The 27,115-nt window shown below is 41.7% G+C and overlaps 2 protein-coding genes across 5 annotated transcripts in view; one reads left to right on the plus strand and one right to left on the minus strand.

The window, feature by feature from the left end:
• Positions 1 to 6,774, plus strand: part of kmt2ba (lysine (K)-specific methyltransferase 2Ba) — a 41,072-nt gene extending 34,298 nt beyond the window's left edge. For all 4 annotated transcript variants that reach the window (XM_080788048.1, XM_080788049.1, XM_080788051.1 and 1 more), the window contains exons 31-36: positions 1,900 to 2,028; positions 2,287 to 2,539; positions 3,108 to 3,218; positions 3,970 to 4,053; positions 4,192 to 4,321; positions 5,009 to 6,774. In XM_080788048.1, the coding sequence (XP_080644174.1) occupies positions 1,900 to 2,028; positions 2,287 to 2,539; positions 3,108 to 3,218; positions 3,970 to 4,053; positions 4,192 to 4,321; positions 5,009 to 5,284 (983 nt within the window). In that variant the 3' untranslated portion in view covers positions 5,285 to 6,774. The remainder of the gene's footprint in view (positions 1 to 1,899; positions 2,029 to 2,286; positions 2,540 to 3,107; positions 3,219 to 3,969; positions 4,054 to 4,191; positions 4,322 to 5,008) is intronic.
• Positions 6,775 to 12,071: 5,297 nt separating this feature from the next.
• On the minus strand, positions 12,072 to 25,507 carry hcn3 (hyperpolarization activated cyclic nucleotide-gated potassium channel 3; the record flags this gene model as incomplete). The annotated part of the gene is made up of 7 exons (XM_080787131.1): positions 25,359 to 25,507; positions 17,137 to 17,569; positions 16,195 to 16,356; positions 14,492 to 14,710; positions 13,392 to 13,538; positions 12,739 to 12,979; positions 12,072 to 12,364 (listed from the first exon to the last, which is right to left on the minus strand). Exons 1-7 carry the CDS (start codon positions 25,481 to 25,483, stop codon positions 12,072 to 12,074), a joined length of 1,620 nt encoding a protein of 539 aa, XP_080643257.1. The 5' UTR covers positions 25,484 to 25,507.
• Between the last annotated feature and the right edge of the window lie 1,608 nt (positions 25,508 to 27,115).

Below are 27,115 nucleotides of genomic sequence, written 5' to 3' on the forward strand. Positions count from 1 at the left end.
CTAAATCAGTTGTTCTCAAACATGTTCACACTGAAAAACGTATGCTGCTATAAATATATATAGCTAAAATCTAAAATGGCACGGATGCTTTCCCGGATTGAATGGGTTCAACTGGAAACTGACACCATTCTAGCATTTCTTTTCAATTTTTCTTGTTTTCAGAGTGAAATAAGTTAATGGCATGAGTTAACGTTTTGAAGCCAGGGCCACACTTTTTGATGACTCATGCAGATTTGTGTCAACCATGCAAACTTCGTTCTATTATAAACATAATTGGAATTAATTTATCAGAAACTGGGTGGAAGATTAGACAGAGCAAACACAAATAAATACATTGGCTGTGGAGTGCCAAGTAATGAATCTCGGTATAAAAAAAAACAAGTACTCTTTTGATCCAAGAAGACGTAAGACAAAAAAGTCACAAATTGCACAACATGTAGGCACCATCCATGTTTTTAATTTGTTTTATAAACTAGTCCTTACCCGTTCTGAATATATGAACAGCAAATATATATATAGTAAATATATATATATATTATATATACATTTATATATATATATATATAGAATATTAGTGGTCCATGACATGAAAATGTTTGAGAACCACTGCTCTAAAACAACATTGGACAATGATGTTTGACAGTCAGCTATATTGTTGCTTATTGTAGATTTATTTTAGGATTTTCTGACTTGATCTGGCCTGTTAACATTTTCATAGACCTGGTTGCTTGTTTCCCTCTCAGTCAATGTGGCAACCCTGGTGTTGTGGGTCCGTTCCTTCCTATGCTAATGTAGCTTTGCACACAACAGCTAGGAGAATGCAGTAAGCTGCTGCCTTCATGTTTAAAAGTATTTTGCGCAATTTATGTCCCCGAATGTATGGATATGGACTTATGGCGCCATCGCTGCCTCTTTCTTTAGTAGTAGTGTTGACAGTTTAGTGTCCCCCGCGCGCGCGCACACACACACACACACACCGCCTCCTGGCCTGAGGGGGTTGGAGTGATGTAAAAACAATATTTGAACAGTGAAATACATCGGTAAAATGTAGCCTAGCTGGATTGTGGGAGCGTTCCGTTTTTTTTTGCCATGGATAGATGTGTGGTAATAGTGTGGCTCGGTCGGAGATAGACGACATAGACGACAAACGGATACGACAGACGGATAAACACACGCAGCGCCAAATTGTATAGGGCACATTTTGTTGTGTTGCAGCGGTAGCTAGAGGAAGCATTCCAGTGGGGTAACGGTGGCCTGTGATGCAGGTGTCGCTAAGGGACGGAGGTGCGAGGTTAATCACTAATAAATTGATTATTAATCATTAATGTGTCAAATGGGAAAAAGGGCTCCGTTACGCCCTCCATATAATTATGGTCCATGCCTGTGTGAAACGTGGGAGTGATGCGTGCAGTTAATGATGAGATAATGCGCTGTCAGTGACATTCAGAAATTCAGACATTCAGACATTCGCTTATTTATAGATAGATGTAGAGTAGCCAATTACTTTTACCCCTTATTTTGTCCACAATTTAGTTCCTCCCCAAACATTTCTGTGTTGCCTCTGCTGCATGCTACTGGCTCACCTGCCAGTAACATTCCCTGCTGACTGGCCCTGTCCAGTCTGTAGGAATACGTTCAGCAACCAACAAAGTTCCCCTTCCCTGCCCAGCATCTTTTCCCGAACATGGCCAGTTGTGTTTGCATAGATGCTCAGCCAAACCGGATGCATCGCACTGCATTCGAAAACCCATTTCTTAAAGTTTTTATTTTTATTTTTACAAAGCAGTGTTATTTGGCATCACAGCTGGTTTTAGGATGTTGCCCTAAATATTTAATAGAAATCATTATATTTCATCTTGTCTATACGTACATTAAAACCAACAATTTGTTTCTATTCAGGTTTTAGCTCAGAAGATGAAACTCTGCTAGCTAAGCACGAAGATAAAAGGACATATATGAACCAGCCTCACCTTCGTTTTGAAATCACAAGTGATGATGGATTCAGTGTAAAGGCCGACAGTATTGAAGGTACTGACTACTTCCTTTTCATGCATAATTTAATCAACACTAAAGACAGTTAAGCCCATTTCAATGTATAGATTATCATACTAGTAGTAAGTTACCTCACTCCATTTGTATGAAAGACGTGCCAATGCCAACTCTGCTCTTTATTTTATTATGTACTTCTCATTAACTTATTTTGACTGTATTATGCTAAATCTGATGCACCATCTTCAATGGGCTTTACATAAACTGACACGTGAACATCATTCACTCTTCCGTCAGTCGCGTGGCGCGCTGTGATCGACGGGGTGTTGGAAGCACGGGCAGCCTTCCACCTGAAGCACCTGCCTCTAACGGGTATGTCGGGCCCGCGTATGCTGGGCGTGCTCCACGATGCCGTCATCTTCCTGCTGGAGCAGCTGCAGGGCGCCGCCAGCTGCAAGCAACATCGCTTCCGCTTCCATCGCTATGAGTACACTGAGGAGGAGCCGCCCCTCAACCCCAGCGGCTGCGCCCGCGCTGAGGTCTACGTGCGGTACGGTTTTCACTATATCATGTTGTGTAAATTTGTGGTAAAGTTCTCTGTAGCTTATTTCTGATATTTTTATTTGTTTCAAACAACATAGAAATCAAAATAAAATTTGCTATTTTGTTAAATATTACAAGACAATCGCACAAAAGGACCACAAACAATGACAGGAACAACATCATCGGCCCTTCCATTAAATGTGACAGATTATTATTTTGTATGTATTGTATATAAAACAACCCCACACTTTTTGAAACATACGATGTTTGTCCTTAAGAATATATGTAATTATTTCCATTGGTAGATCTAAAGACAGTTCCTTGAACCATTATGCATATGCTTGATTTGTTCAGCCACTTCCAGTTTAATGATATTACTCTTATGGCTTGTTAAAGACAAATATATATAAACATGTATTTGTTCATTGTGCTTGTGTCCATCTAGATAGAGGCCAAGTAGAAAGGTTTTTGTCATCTTGATGATTTTGTCACATTGAGGTTTTGGAATAATTTCATACTTCAGTATTTGTACAGTAACTAGCATATGTTTTTGTTTTAACTCTCTCCCCACGCAGGAAGTCTACCTTTGACATGTTCAACTTCCTGGCCTCACAGCATAGACAGCTCCCTGACACATCGGCCCCCTGCGATGAAGAGGATGATGAATTTCCACTGAAATCCAGCAGGTTTGCTGCTTTTCCACTCCTAATCTTGAAGATCCAGTAAAGCACACAATAGCATGATACAATGGCAGGCTTCAGCAGACAATGATGTTTAGTTTGTAGCTGAGTAACTTGAAGGTTTTCTACGCCCGTCACCAAGGGTTGTATATGTATGGTGTATCATTTACATTTTCTTATCATTGCTCTACAACAGGGGTGCCTGTAGTTCGCATTGTAGATCACAATGGCTGCGCAGGTAGATCTTGTGCCATGTCCCTAAAAAATATCACATTGATTGCCGTAAAAAAAGGCCTGTCAGCTCCCTTTGTGGCTCCTATAGTATGCAATCCCACAATGCAATGCTTTGTTTTCAAGAGTGTTGCACTTGCACGCAAATGTCTGTAGCATTATAAAGTTGTATAAAATGTGCGTGGCAAAGAAGCCAAACACCCACCACTTCCATACAGAATGGAAGCCTTTGTTTGTCCAATTACTGGATTTGGGATTTGATTTGAATCTAGAGGTTCAGCTTGAACAATGTAGAAAAAGAAACGTGTGTTTTGGCAATGAGTAAAAATTAAGAAGCCTTTATTGAATTGGCGACGTGTTAAGGCACACAGTCTTTATGAGGGTGACTCAACTCAGCCTTCATAAGGGTACTGACATGGGTACCGCATTGACTTTCTGCATCTGTTGTCAATCAAATAAAGCAAGGTGCATGTATACATGTACTACACACAAACATTTTAGCTCATTTCTATTTCCCACCCCACAGACGAGCCACCAGCACTGAGCTTCCCATGGCTATGCGCTTCAGACACCTGGAGAAAACATCCAAGGAAGCTGTAGGAGTTTATAGGTAAAGACCGCCAAGCCTGAACATACAAACATAAATTGTTGCCCCCTTCACAAGATGTCTGTTTTTGGATTCCTTACGAGGACTATTATGCTTAAAACAAAATTCCCCCATCCTTGACTCTCTGTTCAATCATTCTAGATCTGCAATTCATGGACGTGGTTTGTTCTGTAAGAGGAACATTGAAGCTGGAGAGATGGTGATCGAGTATGCAGGAAATGTCATCCGAGCTGTCCTGACTGATAAGAGGGAGAAATACTATGACAGCAAGGTTAGTCATCTTTAGATCCATACGGTGAAGGCTTCTTGAAAGTGTGAGAGCTACTGATTTTTGAGGGCATTTATAGAATTGTCCTAAGATTTTAATGGGTTAAGCAGGCATCACTTCTACTTGGCATTTGTACAGCATGTTCATGATATGCAAATAATTATCTTTTAATCCATTTAGACCTGAGGATGCATCTGTGTCGCCTTAGCGTTTAACCACTTTAACCATTCGTTTAGACTTCAGCTGTTGAAAAATAGCAGATCTACAAGCTCGAGCTTGTAGATCTAGGCTGTGGGCAGTTCAGAAACCCGTCCACCAGTGACATCATCGTTAGGCAGATATTCTATTAAACAAGATTTCTTTAGAAAGATATTTAGATTTTTATTATCGTGAGAACGATTGCTTCCATTATAGTATTGCAACTTTTCAGGACTAGAAAGCCTGCAGTTTCTATTCGTTTGGACTCCCCATCAATGAGGTCACTGGTGGACGGGTTTCTGAACTGCCCACAGCCCTCCTATGAGAGACAGAGTAGAAATTATGATTATTAGTAAGGACCTATTGTATGAAGATAGGTTGTGAAGTGGTCCTTTTAATGGATAAATTATAAATTAAAGTGTTAGCAAAATTACTGGTCATAAAAGTCAAACAAAGATCACTCAACACTGCTCTTCTCACGGCATCGATCAGGGTATTGGCTGCTACATGTTCCGCATCGACGACTTTGAAGTGGTGGATGCCACCATGCACGGCAACGCGGCGCGCTTCATCAACCACTCGTGCGAGCCCAACTGCTACTCCCGTGTCATCAGTGTGGAAGGCCACAAGCACATCGTCATCCTCGCCCTGAGGAAGATTTACAGAGGCGAGGAGCTCACCTATGACTACAAGTTCCCCATCGAGGACGCCAACAACAAGCTGCACTGCAACTGCAGCACGAGGCGCTGCCGCCGCTTCCTCAACTAGGACATGGCGCATGACCATGACAGCCATCTTGCTTGAATTACTTGAATATATATATGGGAGATTAACTGTGGAGGAACGGTAGTTAAGCCACTGCACTTGAACCAGTCTGTGTGGCATCCTTGCACACTGCGCATATAAACGGTCGGGGACTCACTCAGAGGCAAGGGTGTTTAGGTGTATACATTAGTTCCAGATGAAACGGTTCTCCGCGAAAATGTTTTCTACTGAACATTGTTAAATATTTCAAGAGAAACAAATTATCACTGAATGCTATCCAATTTGTATTGAGTATAACATCGTCTCATAGCCATAAAAGTGGGGTCACAAGGTGGGAAAGTTTCACCAACTTAGATTCAGATTCTCATTCATTCTTAAAATCTTTGTGAAAGTGTGCGAATGACTGAAGAATTTGTTGATTTACCAGCCCTTGTTGCCTGGAGAACAAGAGGCTATTTTTAAATTATAGTGCAATCTGTGATACTCCCTGAAGAAAATGGTCTGTTAGACTGGTTGCATGGATGGCATAATCTCTCCCCCCACCACATTCCATTGAGCAACTATCCTCGGTAACACAAACCAAATGAGAGCCGTTTGGTTTGGCTTGGTATGAAAGATTATTAATGTGATTCAGTGGCTGAAACTACTGGGATGTTGGTCTGCGAGGAGCTGCATGCTATCCAGTGATCTTGCAGTATTTTTGGACGTTTATATTGTCACAGGCCATCTTTGACTCATTGCTTTTCAATTTTTATGAATGTCCTCGGCTGGAACTGGGGGGCCATCGTCACCTGCCTCTACTCTGACGATGGTTAGTACTCACTGCAAATGATGGCTGAAACGCCTAACTGCAGTTCTTTCTCACTTTGCTCTGTTTTAAAGAGAGAAAATTCTCAGCACATGTGTCTGTATATAGGTTATAATAGAATGGGATGAGACTGCACCTTAAACTCTCTTGTGTTCATCTCTGCTGACATTGGCAGCTGTACATAGTCAACTAAGTGAGACTGCTTTTTTCTTCAGAACAAAGTGCAACACGCTGGATTCAAGCCCTCTTGTACAAGTTTTAGTGCAGCTATGTTTCTTCCCTCTCCCCACATTTTCAAGTGAGCAGGGAGTTTCATTCTTGTCTGTTGTATTTTGCTTTGGTTATAGAGATGCCTTTCACATAAGTTCTATTTCATGTAGGGTTTTAAATGTTTGCTTAATGGAAGTTGCCTCCATCCCTCCCGTCTTTCCCTGTCACTCAGTCGTAAAGTCTTTATTTTAGTTGAAACAGCGGAGAGATGCTGTGAACAAAATGTTTTTATCCCACTAGTTATGCAATTGTTTGTTAATGTTTTGTTGTTTTTTTGTTTAAGGTCTATAAGGGAGGGATGTCTGCAGGCTGTAAAAAGATAATATAGTAATGTTACACAGCTTATTGCTCCCTTTTAAATCTTTTTCAGGATTTGTATTTTTGTACACTGAAATAATAAATGCTATTCAACATGCTTGTGGAACTTATAACTTGCTTTGTTTGGAAGTGATTAAATGCCTCCCGAATTAGTTTTCCTTGCTTTTCCCTTTTCTTTAGTTTCATGTTATTGTTACTTCCACATTTGACCACTCTATCTGTTGTCTGATAGGTGTACTACCTACCTCAGTGGCTATATTATTATATTATACGAGCTAATGTTTGAAGATTTTAGTTGTGAAATCCTACAACTGTCCGTTGTTTTACATGAAGTCCTTTCCTTGATGTTTCACATAAAGAATTATTATTTTCTAAGCACAGTTTTTCATAGTCAAAACCTACATCACTCAATTTTAATTTCACAACACCCTTGATGAGGTGCTAGCCTGCTAGGATAGCCGATGGCATCAGTCATATTTCCGCCAGCAATCGTTTTGAAAGATTGTCAGATTTTCGGTAAAATCACATGGATAATGAAACTCCTTAGCTCACAACTGGCATATGCATGTAACAAGGACGACCCAGCCTCTGATATTTTCACTGGAGGGGTTTGTCGTGGTCTTCTGAATCTGGAATGCAGTGTGTACTAATGATATGGAATTGTTTTATTTAAATTGAGTTTGTAATTTCTTGTGACATGCGTTACTTTATTCGCTTATGATGAAACCTCTTCTCTGTATAAAGTTGTATACAACATTTCTAAACCTGTTTAAACCTTTTACTACACATTTTTATTTATGTTATGGTTTTCTTGTTTTTTTGCCCAATAAAACTTTACATGTTAAAATGGTTAAATTGCATTCATAAGTTAGGTTTGCTTCACTGCAACTCATTTACTGCCATTGCTCTTAGGTGAAAAAGAAGTAAAGGATCTAATAAAGATCTATTCATGCAAGCTCTATGAGATCACAAAATGCCAATATTGCTGTAGGGATAGATACAAGGATCAATTAAAAATAAAGCTGAAAGTAGCTCTACCTAAATTGATTTGACGACTGAAGCAATACATCTTATTAGACCTAATAATAACCACAAATTACTAGAGTGACTAAAGTGACTCTCTTTATAATTGCATTCAATTACAATTCATCAGATACATGGAGTGTGTGTACACTGTACATTGTATGTAAGTGACAGTAAAAGTGTAACATTCCCACTCTCACTCTTGAGAGTGGTTTTTTGGGAGGTGTGTGCCAGAATCAGGGATAATAAACATGTCTGCACATGGACAAACATGTCTGTGGCAAGACTTGTCTATGTCCGTGGCCCTTTTAACATTTTTTTAATGAAACATATTCTTGTCTTCTTTTTTATATATATATATTTTTTGTAATAATTCTGGTGACTCATAAAGTGTTGAGATGACATACTCATATGTTGCAGCAGGAGATTTGTGATATTTTACGTGATACCCGTACGCCTGTGCCATGGCATACAGTACAGTATATGACCAGTGGAAAAGTGAAAAAACATGGCATGTTATCTGTTGAGAAGGACCACCAAGGCAATGGAGAGCAGAACTGGACAAGTAAAGCAAATTTTCGTCAGTTGAGAGAAAGTGTTTCAACGTTTCCAATAATAATAACTAAATTATAATAACACTCAACAACAAGCATAATAATCCATGGAAACCCTTGATCCACAGCCTCACCATCAGACCTGCCTCACCTCTGATCAAAGTTAGGCACCTAAAGTTAGGCAACTATTGTGACACTCCATTCCTTTAAATCCAGCCATGCCCTTCATAATCACTCATCATGTACTACATAAGTATCTTTATTTTTGACTCACATTTTTTCCCCCATTGTTCACAACTATTGAAGCTACGTTGACAAATAAAAAACTAGTTTACTGGTAGAACTTCCTGTCTCCTCCTGTCCTCAAGTAACATTGTCCTCTGAAAAGCCATCTGTATAATTCTATAATAACCAGAATAATACGCACCCATTCACCATTGCATCTAAGTGGTCCTTTTTTTCCTGCAATCTAAGATGGAAGCACTGTCTGTACTTTATTGAAGTGCATGTGTGTGTGTGTGTGTGTGTGTGTGTGTGTGTGTGTGTGTGTGTGTGTGTGTGTGTGTGTGTGTGTGTGTGTGTGTGTGTGTGAGAGAGAGAGAGAGCACTTATTAGTCCTTAAAATCAGCATAGAGAAATATATTCTTTATATTTTCAATTCAAAGGGGCAGAAAGAATTTACACATTAGCCTTCAATAAGTTATGTGGACTTCTTCAAAATGAGTTGAAACATGAAAATGGTAAAGCACAAATTATGAACAGTTGATGTGTATTAGATCAAAACCAATAGTCTTCAACACATTATATACAGTCCATTCACAGTGATATTTGCATTTATTGCAAGAAACAATATTGTATAGGCTATGATGAAGGGAAAACTTAAAATTACCTGAGAGTCTGAATTTGAATAATGTAATCTACTACAAAAAACACTACTAAAACACACAAAGGTTTGAAACAGTCTACTGGTGATCATCTCATTCTGATTTCAATCTGATTTTGTGGAGAAAATGCACATCTTTGGCATTATGTGGCAGCCAGCAAAGCAGTGAAATGCCATCTGTTGAGTTAACAACATAATAAACTCAGATTACAGTTCAAATAAGTCAATAAATACATAAATACATAAAATACATAATGATGATTATTCTTAACATTAATATAAATAATATGCATTACATTAGTAATTATTATTATATTTTATTGCTTTAGGTCTTAGAATGTTGAATTTAATGAAAAGCATAACTTGCCTTGCCGCATCCCAAAAGGTAGCAAAAGCTAACTGTGTATAGATTATCTAGACCTTGCAAGCATCACTTACATCACTGCAGCTTATCTGTGCCTATTGAACTATCATTTAAAAAAAAGTTATTTAATGCTTTGTGATTAAATGTCCCAGTGTGTCTTCTTGTTTGCTACCTCTATTCTATGAGCTCTTGCATAGCTCCAAAAAAGCAATTTCTTAAAAAAGGAAACACATAGCCTACAAAACTTCCAAGTGACACTTGGAACACAATGTTTTGACTGTTCAGTCAAAACATTAAAGATCATGTAAACTTTCAGTCCATAAAAAAAAAGAAAAAATCATAAGGTCATTTGCAAAGTCAAGTTGAACATTATATAACTCAAAGTCCATCATACATGAGACATGAATTAAGCCTATATTTAGGCTTAGGCATTCAAAATGTGACAAAATGAAGTTGACAAAGTTCAGGAGATAAGACCACCCTCTAAATCCTTAAACACTTAAACAACCACAGAATATATACCTTTCTGCCCCCGCTCCCCCCCCCCCCCACACACACACACACACACTCTCTACCCTTCACTCCATCACCAGTCCCTCTCGTTCTCTGCTGACTCTCTCCCCCAGTCCTCTCACCCTCTCACTCTCTGCTGACTCTCTCCACCAGTCCTCTCACCCTGCTGACTCTCTCCCCCAGTCCTCTCACCCTGCTGACTCTCTCCCTCAGTCCTCTCACCCTGCTGACTCTCTCCCCCAGTCCTCTCACCCTGCTGACTCTCTCCCCCAGTCCTCTCACCCTGCTGACTCTCTCCCCCAGTCCTCTCACCCTGCTGACTCTCTCCACCAGTCCTCTCACCCTGCTGACTCTCTCCCCCAGTCCTCTCACCCTGCTGACTCTCTCCCCCAGTCCTCTCACCCTGCTGACTCTCTCCCTCAGTCCTCTCACCCTGCTGACTCTCTCCCCCAGTCCTCTCACCCTCAGTCCTCTCTGCTGACTCTCTCCCCCAGTCCTCTCACCCTGCTGACTCTCTCCACCAGTCCTCTCACCCTGCTGACTCTCTCCCCCAGTCCTCTCACCCTGCTGACTCTCTCCCTCAGTCCTCTCACCCTGCTGACTCTCTCCCTCAGTCCTCTCTGCTGACTCTCTCCCCCAGTCCTCTCACCCTGCTGACTCTCTCCCCCAGTCCTCTCACCCTCAGTCCTCTCTGCTGACTCTCTCCCCCAGTCCTCTCACCCTGCTGACTCTCTCCCCCAGTCCTCTCACCCTGCTGACTCTCTCCCCCAGTCCTCTCACCCTGCTGACTCTCTCCCCCAGTCCTCTCACCCTGCTGACTCTCTCCCCCAGTCCTCTCACCCTGCTGACTCTCTCCCCCAGTCCTCTCACCCTGCTGACTCTCTCCCCCAGTCCTCTCACCCTGCTGACTCTCTCCCCCAGTCCTCTCACCCTCACGAGCCGCAGTGACGTACATCTCTTGATCCTTCCCTGCTTTTTTCGCCTCACCTGCATTTGTATTTTACATTCCATTCACATGTCAAAATCATTAGGAGTGTTGTGGACTTTTACTAGTGACCATGATGCCTAATTTATGCTCTGTCGTGCAAACAAAGTAAATCAGGCTTAAGACATCCACCAACACGTGTATTTAGGTTTCGTGCTAAACAGAGCTGGTTCTGATAGGTTGCTAGGCTATGTCTTTAGTGAAGCAACTGTAGAAAGCAGTATTTTTATGCTAAAAGTTACAAATATTGCACTTTAATGACTGTCGGCAATGCACATCAGCATTCTCTTATTTATTTATTTTAATTTAACATCGCCAAAAATAGCTAAAATCCCTAAAACGAACACTCATCTTTTACTTTCTCTAATAACAAACTAAAACATGAATCTTGTTTGGAAAAAACTAAAGTTGTCCTTTAAGTTACTAGTTACTTTGGAATTTTTTATTTTGACTAGAAAGAATTAACCACTTCAACCCTATATACATTTTGGCCATTTGAAAATAGCAGATCTACAAGCTCACAATGTGTCGCGATGCAATGCATTATGAGCTTGTAGATCGACTATTTTCAAAACATTTTTTACACATTTTGAACTTGAGAAATGGGACATTCTGCAATATGAGTACTTTTACTTTTACTTTTACTTTTGATGCCGATACTTTTGTACTTTTTGTACTTTTTTAATACGGGACTTCTACTTGTAACGGAGTACATCTACATTGCAGTATTGATACTTTTACTTAAGTAAAACATTTTAGTACTTTTTCCACCACTGTACCTACCCTAGGGGACATGGGGAGAACATGATGCAAACTCCACAAACTTTCTGCAGAAAGGCCCTTTCACCTATAGGGTATGGGTGCTGATGACGCAGGGGAGAGAACACGCCCCCGCGCCCACAGTGTCCCCGGCGGGAATCAAACCTGGGACCTTGTAGCTGTGAGGCGACAGCGCTACCGACTGTGCCATAGTGCCCCAGCATATTTTCTTTTAAATGAAAAGAACATGATAAAGAACCCAGTGCAGAGAAGAGGGATTCCCATGCAGTGGACACACAGCCTGGGGAACTGTTTACAAGGTGTTCTGTTCTGTTGTCACTGTTCTCTCTGTCTGTTGATGGATGATGAGGGGGGGGATGATGCTGGTGGGGGGGATAATGATGCTGGGTTTCCGCGATTGGATGACACTGGGTTTCCGCGATTGACACCGGTCCAGGCGGTCGGCCACATCCTCGAATGCGCTTCGTATCAATGGATGCTCCTCCAGAACCTCGTTGAAGCTGTCCACGCTGAGGGAGTACAGGCGGCAGTAGCTTTCTGCTCTCACACTGGCTGTTCGCCTTCCTTGGTTTAGCAGGCATATCTCTGTGTGCCACAGAGGGAAGACAGTCACTTTATGGAAGGACTTCTACAGTGTATATGTATTCTATATATAGAGCAATCTGCCAGGGGAACCTTAAAACCCATTTTAACCTGAGATCAGATTTAAAAAATGTCTTCTACATTCTGACAGTTTTCTAAAAAAGCTATGTTTCTATGTCAGTCGTTCTTCGATTTTTCAAAAATAGCAGATCTACAAGCTCATAGCGCGCCACCGAGTGGTGCGTTATGAGCTTGTAGATCTGCTATTTTTCAATAGCTAAAGCATAACATAATGCGAACCCGCCCAAAATGGGTTAATAGTTTAGGCTAGTGTGGATGTATGCCAGTTACGGCTGTTGGAGGCATGTAATACTTACCCCCAAAGTAGGATCCATCGCTGAGCCTTTGCTCGTTTACGCCACGCGCCAAGACAGTCACACAGCCATGTTGGATGAAGTACATTTTACGGCCTAGAGTTCCTTCCCGTATGATTAAATCCAAAGGTTGAAATACTTCAAACTGCAGCTTGGTGAGAATCACTGACACAAAATGAGGGTCGGTGTCGGCAAACAGTGGCATGTTGGCCACCAGCCCACGGCAGTTGAAGCTGACTATCTCCTATTAATGAAAAATGGAAGACAGGAGGTATTTAGAAGCTATGTCAGGCTAGAAATATTCAGTCATCCAATTATACAAGTGGCAGAATATCAAATAAAATTATCTTTACTTTGTTCAACCAAGAAAACTAATGACAATGCGGGATGCTGGTCTTTCACCCCAATCAGACTGTATAGAGCCAATGGAGACAAGTTAGACAAGGCATTCGTCTGTCCTTTTACAATGTGTGCAGCATAATGTAACCAGTTAATCTAAGCGTGTGTGTGTGTGTGTGTGTGTGTGTGTGTGTGTGTGTGTGTGTGTGTGTGTGTGTGTGTGTGTGTGTATTTGTGCGTGCATGTGTGTGTGTGTGTGTGTGCGTGCGTGTTTATTGAAGCCATAGTTGAATCCATAGTTTTTAAGTGTAAAAGACCTCTTTCAGTGGGTCGCTGAGCTCTCCAAGGATACTCTCCTCATTAAACATTTTGCCTTGGAAGCGGTGCTCATAGTAGTCATGAATCCGCTGTCTCATGTCAGCTGGCAGCTTGTGGAATGACATGTACTGCTCCACCTGCTTATACTGAAAACATTTGTGTGAAACACATGGTTAATGCTTAATTTGTATGCAATTTCAGATGAAAAAAAACGTTCTGTTGTTAACCAATAACTTACGTACCGTTCAGTCATTTACAAGGCAGGGTATTGTAATTTAGATGGCAGGGTATTGTAATTGGCGCAGTCGGTTAGTTTGTGTCTAAAGTGTGTTTGTTGGTTAGCAAGATAACTTTGAGAACAGATCGGCAGATTATCATGAAACTTGAGAGAATGCTTAGCAGGCTCCCCCCGAAGAGATGATTAACTTTTTTTTCAAGATCAAAGGCGTCCAAAGTTTGCTACTCAAAGACACTTAGAAAGTAGCAGGGATGGAATCCATACTTTCTGGCTCCCAGATTGCCAGAAGACCATTTGCCTATCCCTGCTGTAAAGGGTCAAAGCCCATTAGATAATATTAGTACAGTATATTCCCCAGGCATTTGACATCCTGCGCATAAGGTACAACTACAAACAGTCCTATAAAATAATAGCCATTTTGGACATAAACCCTGGGCCTGGAGCACATTGTAGCCCTCGTGACAATGCTGGTAAGGTACAGTACTGTTAACTGTACTGGTAAAGCAGCATGTATAGGTCCAAATGTTTGGAATCTGTACAGTATGTCATTAGCATATTTTATGGTATTTGAGGTAACAAAACATACATGTTTCGTTATCTCTGCATATGAAACAAGTCAGTTAACAAAAGGAATGGCAAAAATCCATGAAATATGATGGCAATGAACAGAAGGCTCCCCAAAGTCACGTTGAAAGGGTTGAAAAGGTCAAGGTCATAAGAGCAAGGTCAAAAATGTTCTAGTTTTTATTATTATTATGCCGCAGTGAAGGTAAAGGAAGCATCCAATCATGTATCAATGCAATACTGTTCTGAATTGTACTGTGCAATATAAAAACCTATAGTAGGCTACAAAATGAATACCTTATCCTGATACTGACGACGTGATGCATCCAAGGATTGGACCAGGTTTGTAGCATGACCCAGGAACATGGCATAACAGGTGGCTCCCACAATCATACTCATTATGGTTAGCCAAACATCACTTATGCCTTCTGGGGGATTGGTACCGTATCCTATACACAGCATGTGGCTCATGGCCATGAACAGGGCATAGGAATACTGGACTTCCCATGTTGCGTTCTGAAAAACATAATTAAAATGAGGGAAGTGAGATGACTGGCAGAAATTGTGCCACAACAGAAAAAAAGTAAATAAATGAACATGAACAAGTGAAGAGAGAGAGCGCTCTCACTCATGTCGAGGTGCATGACAAGACCCAGCCCTTGACTCTGTTCAACAGACAATATGGACTTTAGAATGTAATAATTACAACGAACGCATGTCTATTTTTTAAACCTATTTTTAAAGTTGAAGGGTTTAATATATAAAGCTCGGATCCTCACGGTTATTTCGGGTAATTGCATTTCAGATGATCCGACCGAGACCCGCAGAAATTTGGAATGGATCCTACCCTGCCCAAGGGACAAGTCAATATTTTGGGCCATATCCTCCCCATCCCCTCCCCATATTTCTGGCAGATATAGTTGAGGGGTGATTTCACCATTCTGCCTTCACTCATTAGCCACTCCCCATTCACAATCACCATCCACTACAGCTGCCTTCACTCACCAAAACCAATAATTGTTGCAATCACCACAGTATAAATACACCTGCGATCTCTGCAACCGGCTTGTTTGATCAGACCAAACATGTGAGTACTGCGCTTGTAGATCGGTTCCTCATCCCATTCCACATTCATCTCATTTCGTTTCAATAAAATTAAGTTAAGTGTGGTCTTACTAATGAAGTTAATAAAAATGGATATTATGAAAAAAATAAGAAAAAGAAACTGGCAACCAAAAATATAAATATTAAGTACTGTCTTACTGAATGTAAAGCCCTTGGTTTTCTTGGCAACTGGGAATAAAGGAAATCCAAAGCATACCTATTTACACACAGTAATATTGAGATGTAGAGCCCGCACACAATTTTCCAGGTAAAGGATTCACAGGATCACGAAATTGATACCCTAAGGCTCGAAACGTTGTCGCAAATAAAGTAAATCCTTTACTGGTGTACCTCTTAAATCACATAATTTAACCTCATGCATCCAGGCTCATGTTGCGTTCACACAGGGCAGATTAAATGATGCAGTCTACAATGCCATGACATTGCAAAGACGCAACGATGCATGTAGCTGCTCCAACTCAACAAATCAACAAAGACTCGTTTCTTTGCATCATTTCAACTGCACGTGTGAACGCACCATCACATAGTGATGTCATGTCACTGGCACAGCACCCTACTCAGGCTCATAGGTTCATAGTGATGTCACTGGCACCCTACTCAACTGTCATGTTCTGGATTCTTGTAATAGCACATTATAGAGCGTCGCAGTCCCGCCCTCTTTCAGAACGACGAGTAGCCCAGGAAATGATTCCCCGTTAATTTTCTCCATGGGCTTTTCGAAAAGTAACCAGAATATTATGCGAGTTACTGCCACTACATGATTGTAATGACACTGGCACCCTACTCTAGTGTCACCACTATGTTGCTCTAGTGATGTCACTGGCAGCCTACTCACCACTATGTTGCTCTCGTGATGTCACTGGCAGCCTACTCACCACTATGTTGCTCTTTGCGACCCAGCAGTCTGGAGGGAAGTCCTGCAGCATGGGTACCATAAAGGCCATACAGCCATCCCAGTGGCACAGCAGAAACATCATGCCAATCAGGTTGACTAGACGCACCACCGCACTGGCCAGGTCATAGGTCATATGGCAAATCTGACCGAGACATACAGGACAAATGAGATGTCAGGCTGGGGGATTAAGTCGAGTGGCAAATTACTTTGCTTGTTTAGAATAATCAATCTTATGCACTCTTTATCTCTCTATTTTGTATCTCCCTCCCTCGTGTGCATGTGCTGTAATCGTCCTGTGCTGTGCTTTGCACTGCAATCTGCAATGTGTTTTTTGTATTGTTTTTTGCATAACAAATCACCATTCTAGGCACCTACGGACGGCTGCAATTCAAAACTAAATTCGTAAAATTTACCCCCCCCCCCCTTTTCCCCCCTCACTGTATAAGTTTATTTTCCCTTTTTACCTCCTTTATGATGAAATCCTGTTCTGTTCTTTGACTATATAGAAGTGTCTATTTGTACGTCTCTAAATGTTTTGATGAATTGAACATGGTGGACCCTCTTGTAAAAAAGTGTAATGCTTAATTGGGTCGTCCACTCACAGTTAACAGTCTTTGTATTGAGTTTGTGCTTGAAATGTACTGTAATTCTGCAAACTTAATAAATATTTCAATCAATCAATCTGTTCTACTCCAATCAAACTCCTCAATACATCTCCTCCCACTAGTGGATATAAAGGATAATAATTACATGACTATTTTATTCTTATGGATGGATATATATATATATATAATAGCAATGATTATTTACTGGATTTACATTATAATTATACAGTATATACTTATAATTACGTATACTAATATTGCAAACTTTTTCTCTGTCTCTCAATTCAGTCTCTCTCTCCCCCCTTTGCCCTGCTCACCTCCTCCCATTGGTGGATGTAGCGGATGAGACGGGAGAGTCGCAGGAGCCGCAGCAGGCTGAGGATCTTGGTGAAGCGCACGATGCGGATGGCGCGGGCCGTGCGGTACACGTCGGTAGACTCCAACCGAGACTCGAGATCCACAATGAGGAAGATATAGTCGACGGGGATGGAGGAGACGAAGTCCACGATGAACCAGGTGCGTAGGTAGGCGCGGCGGATCAACACGGGGTCCAGGACGATGTGGCTGCTGTCCTCCTCGAGGATGCCAGTGCGGAAGTTGAACAGCAGGTCCAGGAGGAAGAGTGTGTCGGAGCAGACGTTGAAGGTGATCCAGGGCAGGGTGTTCTGGTCCTCAAAGAAGGTGATGCCCCATGGCAGGATCACTAGGTTGCTCATCATCAGCAAGAGCATCACTAGGTCCCAGTAGAACCTACACAGCACAGGGGGTTGGAGGTTGGCAGGGGCATCATTTGGGATCACAGGTGATGGAAATTGCCACCCCCTAGCACCTCAAATTCAGTTATTTTTGCATCATTATTATTTTCCACCCCTGAACATTTGTTTTGGCAGATTCATCAGATTTTATTGTCTCTCGTCCCCTTTTCTACAATACATGTGACACATTATAGATGTTGTGTGCACACATGCATTCAGTAACCACTTTCAACCTACACGGCCCTCACACATAATGTTGCACCACCACGCCTTTATATTATAGCAAACTAGCAGATCTACACAGTCCAACACATTGTGAGCTTTTAAATATATTTTTTTAGATTTGGTGAAAAGGAGAGTCCACTCCAGAGTCCAGACCCCTGGGTGACTCCGGTCAATGAGGTATACGGTTTAATCTGGTGAGTGAATTCTCTCACCTTTCTGCACACTCTACACCACCACAAAGACATCATCCTACAAATATTAAAGTCGTTTGTAAAGGATGTCTTTTTTCTTCTTCCTCTTTTAAAAGATATTTGGGATTGGGTTTACTTTTGTAGACTGATAGAGAAAACGTAGAGAAGGAAAGTTAGGAAACAGCTTTAACTATCTTCTCTAGAGGCACTGTTGCTAGTGCAATGCTGGAAGACCTAGGCTGGATTCCTCCCTACCCCCTTGAACTACGTAACAAAACCAAACAAAATAAAAAACAATCACACATGTGTGAAGTGAGGGGCGCTCTTATCATACATCGTCATACATCATCTCATTCCGGGCAATCACAATTTTGTCTTCAATATTTGTGTTTACACAATGTTACTCAAAACTGGCCATTCATTATCAATGGCATTTAATGTTTGCGTTTGCACAGACACTCAAAACTGGCCATGCATTGTCAATGGCATTCAAACCCTCAAAACTGGCCATTCTTTGTCAAAGGCATTCAATGTTTGTGTTTACACAAACCCTCAAAGCTGGATATAGGACAATATTGGATCAAGGAATTGTAACAATGATCAGTAAAATGTGTAGCCTACTATAAGTGAATATTAAATGTATTTTCATTAAGCTGTACATAGAAAAAAGATAAGGGGGGAGCATTTTCTTTTAAGAAAAGTATGGATGTCACGGTGGTTAATATACTACTAAAGCTGCAGGGACAGACAGACAGGTGTGTGTGTGTGTGTGTGTGTGTGTGTGTGTGTGTGTGTGGACAGACTCCAAGAAAGCTGCATTGGAGGCAGACTGTAAAATCATTACCAGCCCTACAGGTCCCTTTACTGCCTGCCATGGCATAATAGACCCAGTATCTTATACTACCAAGATTGCCATAGCCACGCTCTGCCATAGCATTGTTGCACATGACAGATCGCCAAAACTCTGGTGTGAAGATCCAGAACTGGAAAAGTCCTACTTTATGCCGTAAGTGTCCTGTTCCTGTCAGATACAATCTATTGTAGGCTATAGTTAAGTATCTACCTCTATGTATTTGTATCGAAACAACAATGTCTTGCATTGTTGAAGTTAATTTAATAGATTTTTATGTCCCTAGCTTTAAAGCCACTATGAGACCTGTGCACAGCCCTGCGCCACTCCATGCCCTGGTTTGTCTGATGTAGTCTCATGTCCTAACACTGAAGGCTGCCGCTGCAATCAGGGCTACTACTACAATGGAACAGGCTGTGTTAGCATTGATCAGTTTAGCTGTTACATTCATGGATACACTTACAAGGTGAGCTGTGTGTGCCCCCAAAACATGGTAATTGTGAGTACCTGTACGACTGTCCATATTTTTTGTCAGACCAAATTCACAAAAATGCTTCGGCTTCCCAATGTCTGTAAGCTTGCTGGCAGGCAGCTATAAATACAGAGTGTAGCTTGTTCGTTAGCTGTCTCTCGTTCATTAATTTGTTCCACCTGTGTAGGCTACTCTCAGAAGCGCATTGAGTGTGTGTGTGTGTCACTGTGTTTGTCTCTTCTGCTGCCATGCAGGACTTTCAAATTATTGTAAACACAACATGAACATAGTACTCTTATTATGCATATCGCATATTTTCGAGTAAAACGATAATAATAAATTATAAAAAAAAAGGGGGAAAAAAAAATGGTTCAAGCACATTAATTAAGATTCGAGTGCCAACCCCGAATGTTCTCGGACAGCCTTTGTGTGTGTGTGTGTGTGTGTGTGTGTGTGTGTGTGCGAGCGCAAACCTATTGTAGTGGAACTACCACAGAAATCCTTTGCAGTACTTCCTGGTGTTGACCAGGTACGTGTTGTTGATTGGTGTTGTTGTCTTTTGTTGTCTCTTTGTCTATCTATTGGACATATTCTGTCAACATGATAGTGTCACACCCACGAACAATGGAGCCATGAAACTTTACAGGTATATAGTTAAGATCACAATGAAGGCCAAGATCAAAGATAGGTGTGGTCTGAGCATGGGTGCATGAAGTATTATTTTGGTGATATTTAGTTTTTTCAAGTTTATCTCCCGTGGTCAACACCTCCCCACTAACGGTGTGTGCTACTACCTCTTTGTTTGGGGTGTAAAAAGTAAATAGGAATGAAAGGTATACAATCATTGTACATTACTATTGGAGCGCGCCTGTTACTGTGATAGAGTGATATAGCACAGCTCTTATAGGAGTCCATCCAATCAGAAGTCCAGTGTGTCTGTCAAGTTGTCAATCCATTTCTAAATGACCCTTAAGGCTTATACCCTGTCGGTGTTACCAGAGGAACTCTTGTCATTAAAAATGTAGACCACTTCAGTCCTGGTATACCATGCTAGAGTTTGTCAGCCAGAGAGACCAGAGGTTACTTCCACAGCCACAACCCCTGATGTATATTGGAATAGATACAGGCTCTAGAGTTTTCTGAAATGTAACATATAGAAATACAACATATGTATAGAAGAATTACAGAATTGCTCCCACGTTTATTGGCAAGCAACATTCCCATCCTATATAAGGATCTTCATGAAGATTAATTTAGCAATACATGAACTAGTCTCCTGAGTTCGGAGGTATAAACATTTGATACAGTGACACAGCACTCTATCACTGTCGCAATACAAATGTTAGTACTGTACAGACATACACTGTCACATTCATCATTGACTGCCCCATGTTACACAACCTGTTCATGGTCTCCGATGTCTGGATATGTTCATAAGCCCTGGTTCAGGTTGCTTTATAATTGAGGGATTCCCTGTCTCTTTCTGTGTCAGTTTCTCGATCTCTCCTTCTGTGGTACACAGGGACACCAAATTAATGTTTGTTCTTCTACCCCTCAACGTTCAGTGGAAAATACATGAGCCCTTGGAAATACAAAACATTCTGTTCCAATATCTTGTCGGTACAATAAAGACCTATGTCTTGCGCCACCCCTTACCCCTAAACTTATTTGCCAATTTGCACTATTTTGAAGAACCGTGTCAAATATTCAACTACCCAATCTACATCTACACGTTGTGAGCTTATAGATCAGCTATTTGAACTATTTTAAAAGGTTTTTCAAAATAGTAAGAAATGGCAAATAGGTTTAGGGAAAAGGGGGGTAAGGGGTGGCGCAAGATATAGCCCAAACGGTAGGCTACACAAACTATCCTATATCCTCCTATAGATATATACAAAAAAAAGTTTTTCACTGCCAGAATCAATGATCTCAGGTCAGTCAGTCCACTCTTTTTCTGCCCTAGATCTCCCCCCAGAGTATGTCTGAGGTCAGCTATGCTTTTCACTCTTACCGATGAGTGTCCTACAGATACACCAAATAATTTACATTTGCGTTTTAACCCTTTTCTCCCCCATTTCATTGTTAGCTATGCCAATGTATTCCTTCCCACACACATTTGTGTATACTGTCACTGCTATTGTATCCTACTGGCCGGATGCACCACGGTGGATTTGAACCCCCAGGGCTGTATTTTGCGTGTCTTAAGTACCAGGTCTTATTCCCTAACTTGAGTAAACTAAAGACCTGGAGGCGTGATCAATGCCATTTGGCTATTCTGAGTGGCCAAAGAGCATTGATCACGCCTCCAGGTCTTTAGTTTACTCAAGTTAGGGAATAAGACCTGGTACTTAAGACACGCAAAATACAGCCCCCAGCCTCCACAGTGGTGGTCAGCCCAATATCTTAAGTAACAACCCTGGGCTGCACACCAACATGGTGTGGACAAAGTGGTTGAATGGAGGGATTGCTTCAAATTACATGAGAGCTGTCCGTGGTGCTGAACTATTTTTTTTGTTGTGTGCAAACTATGTTTTCTGTGCGGGCATAGTGTGTCATTTAGTTCCCCTTTGTCTGTTTTAAGTAATCAAACAACATTAAAAAGCATTTCATTAAAGGTAGGCTGATATGTTTTGGTTAAATCAAGTTTAAAGTTCTATATTCTGATTGCTATAGTGTTTGCTCAGTGACAGGAGTTGTCCTGTCTTTCCAGCTCTTTAATAAACAGAAATTGTCAGCCAATTAGGAGAATTCCCACTACCCAGTGTTCCAGTTCCAACTTTGGCTGCTCATTTATTTGTGTATGGTGTTAAAGGCAGATGAGAAGTCAACAAAAAGCAGCCTAGCATGTTTCTTGCTGACTTCCAGGTTAGAAAGAAACACCACTCAGCCACACATACTTGTTGAACATTGAGTTCACTTTGGCTTAGACTATATTATTGGTTGGGTTCTGGATTTCCTCACAAATAGAACCCAGAGGGTAAGGGTGAATGGGTTGTCTGGAGAATTAACATCATCCACCAGCTCACCCCAAAGTTGTGTTCTTTCCCCACTCTTGTATAATCCAAAAGCCCAAACCACACCAAAGGGTCGAGACGGTTTTAGCGTTCGTCTCTGCAGTGTGATATCTGTTGACCCAAGTGATTCAACTGGTTCAATTCAATGGCCCAAACCACACCAATGGGTCGCCATGCATCTACTCACAACTGTTGGGTTGCAAGGACTTGCATGGCGACCCATTGGTGTGGTTTGGCTTTAAAACCACGGGCAGACAGCTATGGTCGGGATTAAGTGCGTGACGGCTCTCCCTCTCCCTTAATTCTCCACGAATCTGTGATTTCAATTTTCCTATAATCTGCAGTTGTGCATGTGTCAATTCATTGTGTCAATTGTCTTTATATAACATGACAGCCGTGTGTGTGTGGGGTATATGTGCACATGCTCTTTGGCTACTGCCGCGTGTGTGTGGGGAACGTGGGCACACGCATACGCGCATTTACCAGGCACCGCGCATGTCTGACAGCCTGTGCTATCTGTGAGCTATGCTGCTGAAGAGACAAGTGAAAGTACAAGTACAAGCACTGTCTTCATTCATCTGCACAGCGTCAAGGGAGAGCAGTGGACAGAAATAACACTACTGTATCAGATGCAAACTTTGCTTGGAGTATGTCCCTTTCGCATATTGTCGTAGCAGGAGTCGTAGCAGGAGCTTATTAAACATAATTTCCGTCTGAAATGTCCAAAAGTCCCAACGAAATACTCCATGACTGTAGATAGGAACTCTTATTGAAATAGTTTAAGCATTACATCGACTACAGCGACTAAATGTCGATCTTCATTGTAAACTAAACTTTTCTGTGCGACATGATTTACACCCCCTGGCCGGCTGACCCCCCCCCCTCTCTCTCTCCCTGCCTGCAGTCTCCATGTGCGTGCACTGCATTGGATGCATTTTTCCTCTCGAGTATGATAATGAATGACAGCAATAACAGCGAAAAGGTACATTTCACAATAAATACTGGAATATGTCTGAATATGAAAAAACGAAGAAAACTTTTCTCTTTTTTTCTGTACCGAAACCATACCCCATACCCAGGTACAAACTACACCGTGGGATAACGGAACCGTTTTGCACCCCTATTTACAACTACTACCTGTCTGCATTTACACCCTATTCTCCATGTGCACCCATTACACTCATTACTCACATCAACACACCTTCCTTGCTCACTACAACTTGCAGTGCAACGTCGCAAGGGAGACAAGGACGTGTGGAGTTAGAATCGAGACTGGCGAAAGGCCGGTCGAGTTTCTAGTCACCTACAACTGGAGTATGAATAGGCCTTTAGTATTTACACTAAGCAAGACTTGTCTAAGATGAATGCATATTAGACAGGCTGACAGCGATGTGTCTTTGGCCACTGACCGTGTTTTGTCTGTGCTAGGCAGGTTGTGTGGGCGCACGCAATGTGTCTTTGGCCATTGGCCACTGAACGTCTTTTGTCCATGCTGGATACCTTTCCCTTGTTCGATGCGATACAGAAAAGGGCTACTTTCACTTTGAACACTGAGCGAGAGAACTGCAAAAGCTAGGTGTAGGAAAGCCGCGCTGTGTTTGGTCAGTAGTCGCAGACCCCACAACGCTAGGTTGACGACGCAGAGGTCAAGACAGTGACGTATCACGTCGACAAAGCACAGGCGTCAACGGCACAACTGACGCACAAAGTAGTGTGCACCATGGGCACAAACATGTGGGTGTGGAATTCTCCCAAATGTAATAATAGATGTGTGTGTGATCAAGTTCCTCTGCTCAAATCCAAAGCAGAGGAACTTGGGAAGCGAGACCGAATCAATCATCACAAAGGTCACACGTGGCTTTGTGAAAAAAGGCATTTTTTCCCCCAATTTTTTACAGATATATATATATTTTTTAAAGCCATGCCCTTTTTTGATTCCTGTTATAAAAGTGAAACACCCACATTTGAAGGTAATGCCCTTATTTTGCAAAGAAACACCTATTTTTAAACAACTGATTGTCACAAATGTCATAAAGTCAACCTTAAAAATAGATAGATTGAGATATTAAGCATCATTTCCTGGCAAACCCATTGTTGCAAGCCACTCACAGTATAGGGATATATATAGTACAGAACAGCAGGCCATTTTAAATAAAGATCAGAAAAAACAAGCTTTTTCCTCTCATCCACTTTAAAGACAACTCAATAAAAGGAAATGCTGGCCTGTTGTAATCTCCACCTCAGATGTCTCTGTATCTATTATTATAGAGAGTAAGGAGTTGGATTGGAATTATGGGGGTTCGGTTCTCATGGGCAATAATCCCTCCACATGGATTTATCCCTTCTTCCCGGCCTGATGTTTAAATGGAAAAAACGTTTACATTTGATACAATCTATTATTAGAAGCTGAGCCAAATATATAAGAAATCTTCCATAAACTGTGTTGCCAAAAGAGTGTTCTGATAAATCCTCCTAAAAGCAAAGTAAACTATAGCGCAAAAAATATTGGGCACAAAAATGGAACACAAAGGGCTGTCATGAAATGTTGGGTTCAGTGTATTTCTTTGTTGGTGCTTTAGAGCGTGAGAGACATGCAGGCACCAAGGCCCAAGGGTACTGTTAATCCAGATGATCTAGTCCTATACTGTCTGTATGTACCCACTGTATCAGTAATCAAATCCTTTCATCGCCTTATCATGTTCTTTATGAGAATGACAACAGCTGCTGCTCTTGGAACCATCTGAGCTGACTATACAGTTATCATTTGCTAACTGTTTCACTCACTGATTGTTTATGAATAGTAAACTCACATGGATTAATCTGGCGTGGGCCCTGACACTATACTAACACTTACACTACTTACACATAATCTCATTAACCCCCCCCCTCTAGCACTGTCATCCACTTGTTTCTTACTGCTGTGTGAGAGAGATCGTGGATTTGTGGTGCAAAGGGACGTTTATTCACAAACCAATTGATGAGAGAGCATGGGTTAATCGCAGGGGTTAATCATAATCAAATCTCTCGGTTACCTGAAGTCACTGTATGGGTGGATAATCCATACTCCAAATGATTTAACCCGAGCCTGCTCGGCTTCTACTCCTTTTTGGCTCCCAAACAAGCGTAATGAGAATTTGTTAACTCCTGGCTGCAGCATAGCGCCAAACTGTCTCTGGAAGAATGTGGACCGGTCGTCCACTTGTACATCTTCTTCCCCCTGATAAGAACCCGTAGGGTTGGCCTCACTTCCGTTAACCCCGACATTGGTACTTGTTATGTCCGATTCGGCCGAATCCCCGTCAGGGTTTACTGTGTATTCTGCGTTGTGCGTCTGGACCAAGTTCAACAGCGTCTTGGTCCCGCCGCTTGACTTCTGGGATCCAGATCTCCTGCATTCCGTGAAGTTGATGTTGCGCCAACTACGATTCGTTGGTGTGTTCCCTTTCTTGCCAGGACTCGGTCTCGGACTCTCCTTCGCCCCTTTCTTTTTGTCTGTATTTCTTGAGGGACTGGCCATTTGAAGATAATTTAGCCTACCCGGCTTGTACCCTTATCCTACTTTCCAGTTCAATTTGATTGAGGCTATAATGATTAGCCTACTGGTATAGGTAGGCTATTGCATTTAGGCTAGTGCCCTTCGGGATTAGTGCAAACTACATTCCATGTTGTCCGGCTCCAATATTCCAAAAGTTCCAACTTCATCCACGCGTTTAATATCACAAAACATTTAAAGACAACTCCTTTAAATCCGTTTTCTTCCAGTTAAAGTAACTTTGCCAAGTAAAGGCGAGGGTTGCTGAGACGCAGGGACAGCTCTGCGCTCTCGTTGCGTGGCACCGGATTGAGCGTCTCCAGATGGATTACGCGACCCTATGAGAGCACAAATAAATTGACAGAGGACTCAGGATAATCGGCTTGTTGGCATAACTGCATCCACTCACCTCTCCTCTCGCCACCATATTCAACTGGGCTGGGGAATCCCCTCGTCTTTAAACCCACACTCTAAAGTCGATGTGCGCATGGGTCAGATTGCACAGCCCACTTGGATGTTCTAGGCCCAGGGAAACAAGAAGTGTGGAGAACGCAGTCTTAAAGAAGTCTAAATTCGACATTATAGGCCGAGCGAGCCCCCTCAGCCCCGCATATTCACACTTTAAAATAGGACTGGGTCTAAAAGTGCGTGTGTGCCTTTGTGCGCAAACCCGCTCTACATTTTAGGGGCATATAGTAGCCTATAACACTGACGGCTGAGCTACACTATAGTTCAGCCGTCAGGGTTCTACTATGACTAGTCTAAATATGTCCCTAAAATATGAAATATCATACAGCTCAGCGCGCGTGCGTGTAATTAAAACCATTGGGATGTATTTACTTACCATAGACTACAACAACAACAACAAAGTTGTTCTGACACTGTGCCCCCCAGTGTTAAATTAATTGACCCTAATTCTCCAAACGGTCAGGTTTCACTGTTCAGCATTGACCTAAACCTGAAGTGCAGCAGGTGTCGTCTTCGCTTAAACAATGAGCGACACTATATAAATTGATGAGTTCGTTGCCAATAGGTCGCCGTTAGTGTGCTAGAGTATAGTCTAGCTAGAGATAGTTGCCATTTAAAATAATCATAATAATCATAAATAAATAAATACATGTTTTCACAGACACACACACACACACACACACACACACACACACACACACACACACACACACACACACACACACACACACATTATATATATTTATATAACTATTTTAAGGGTGTTCCTCTTGGGTCCATACTCATAGG

This window comes from Protomyctophum bolini, assembly GCF_963924005.1.
Source record: "Protomyctophum bolini genome assembly, chromosome: 17".
Classification (NCBI taxonomy): Eukaryota; Metazoa; Chordata; class Actinopteri; order Myctophiformes; family Myctophidae; genus Protomyctophum; species Protomyctophum bolini.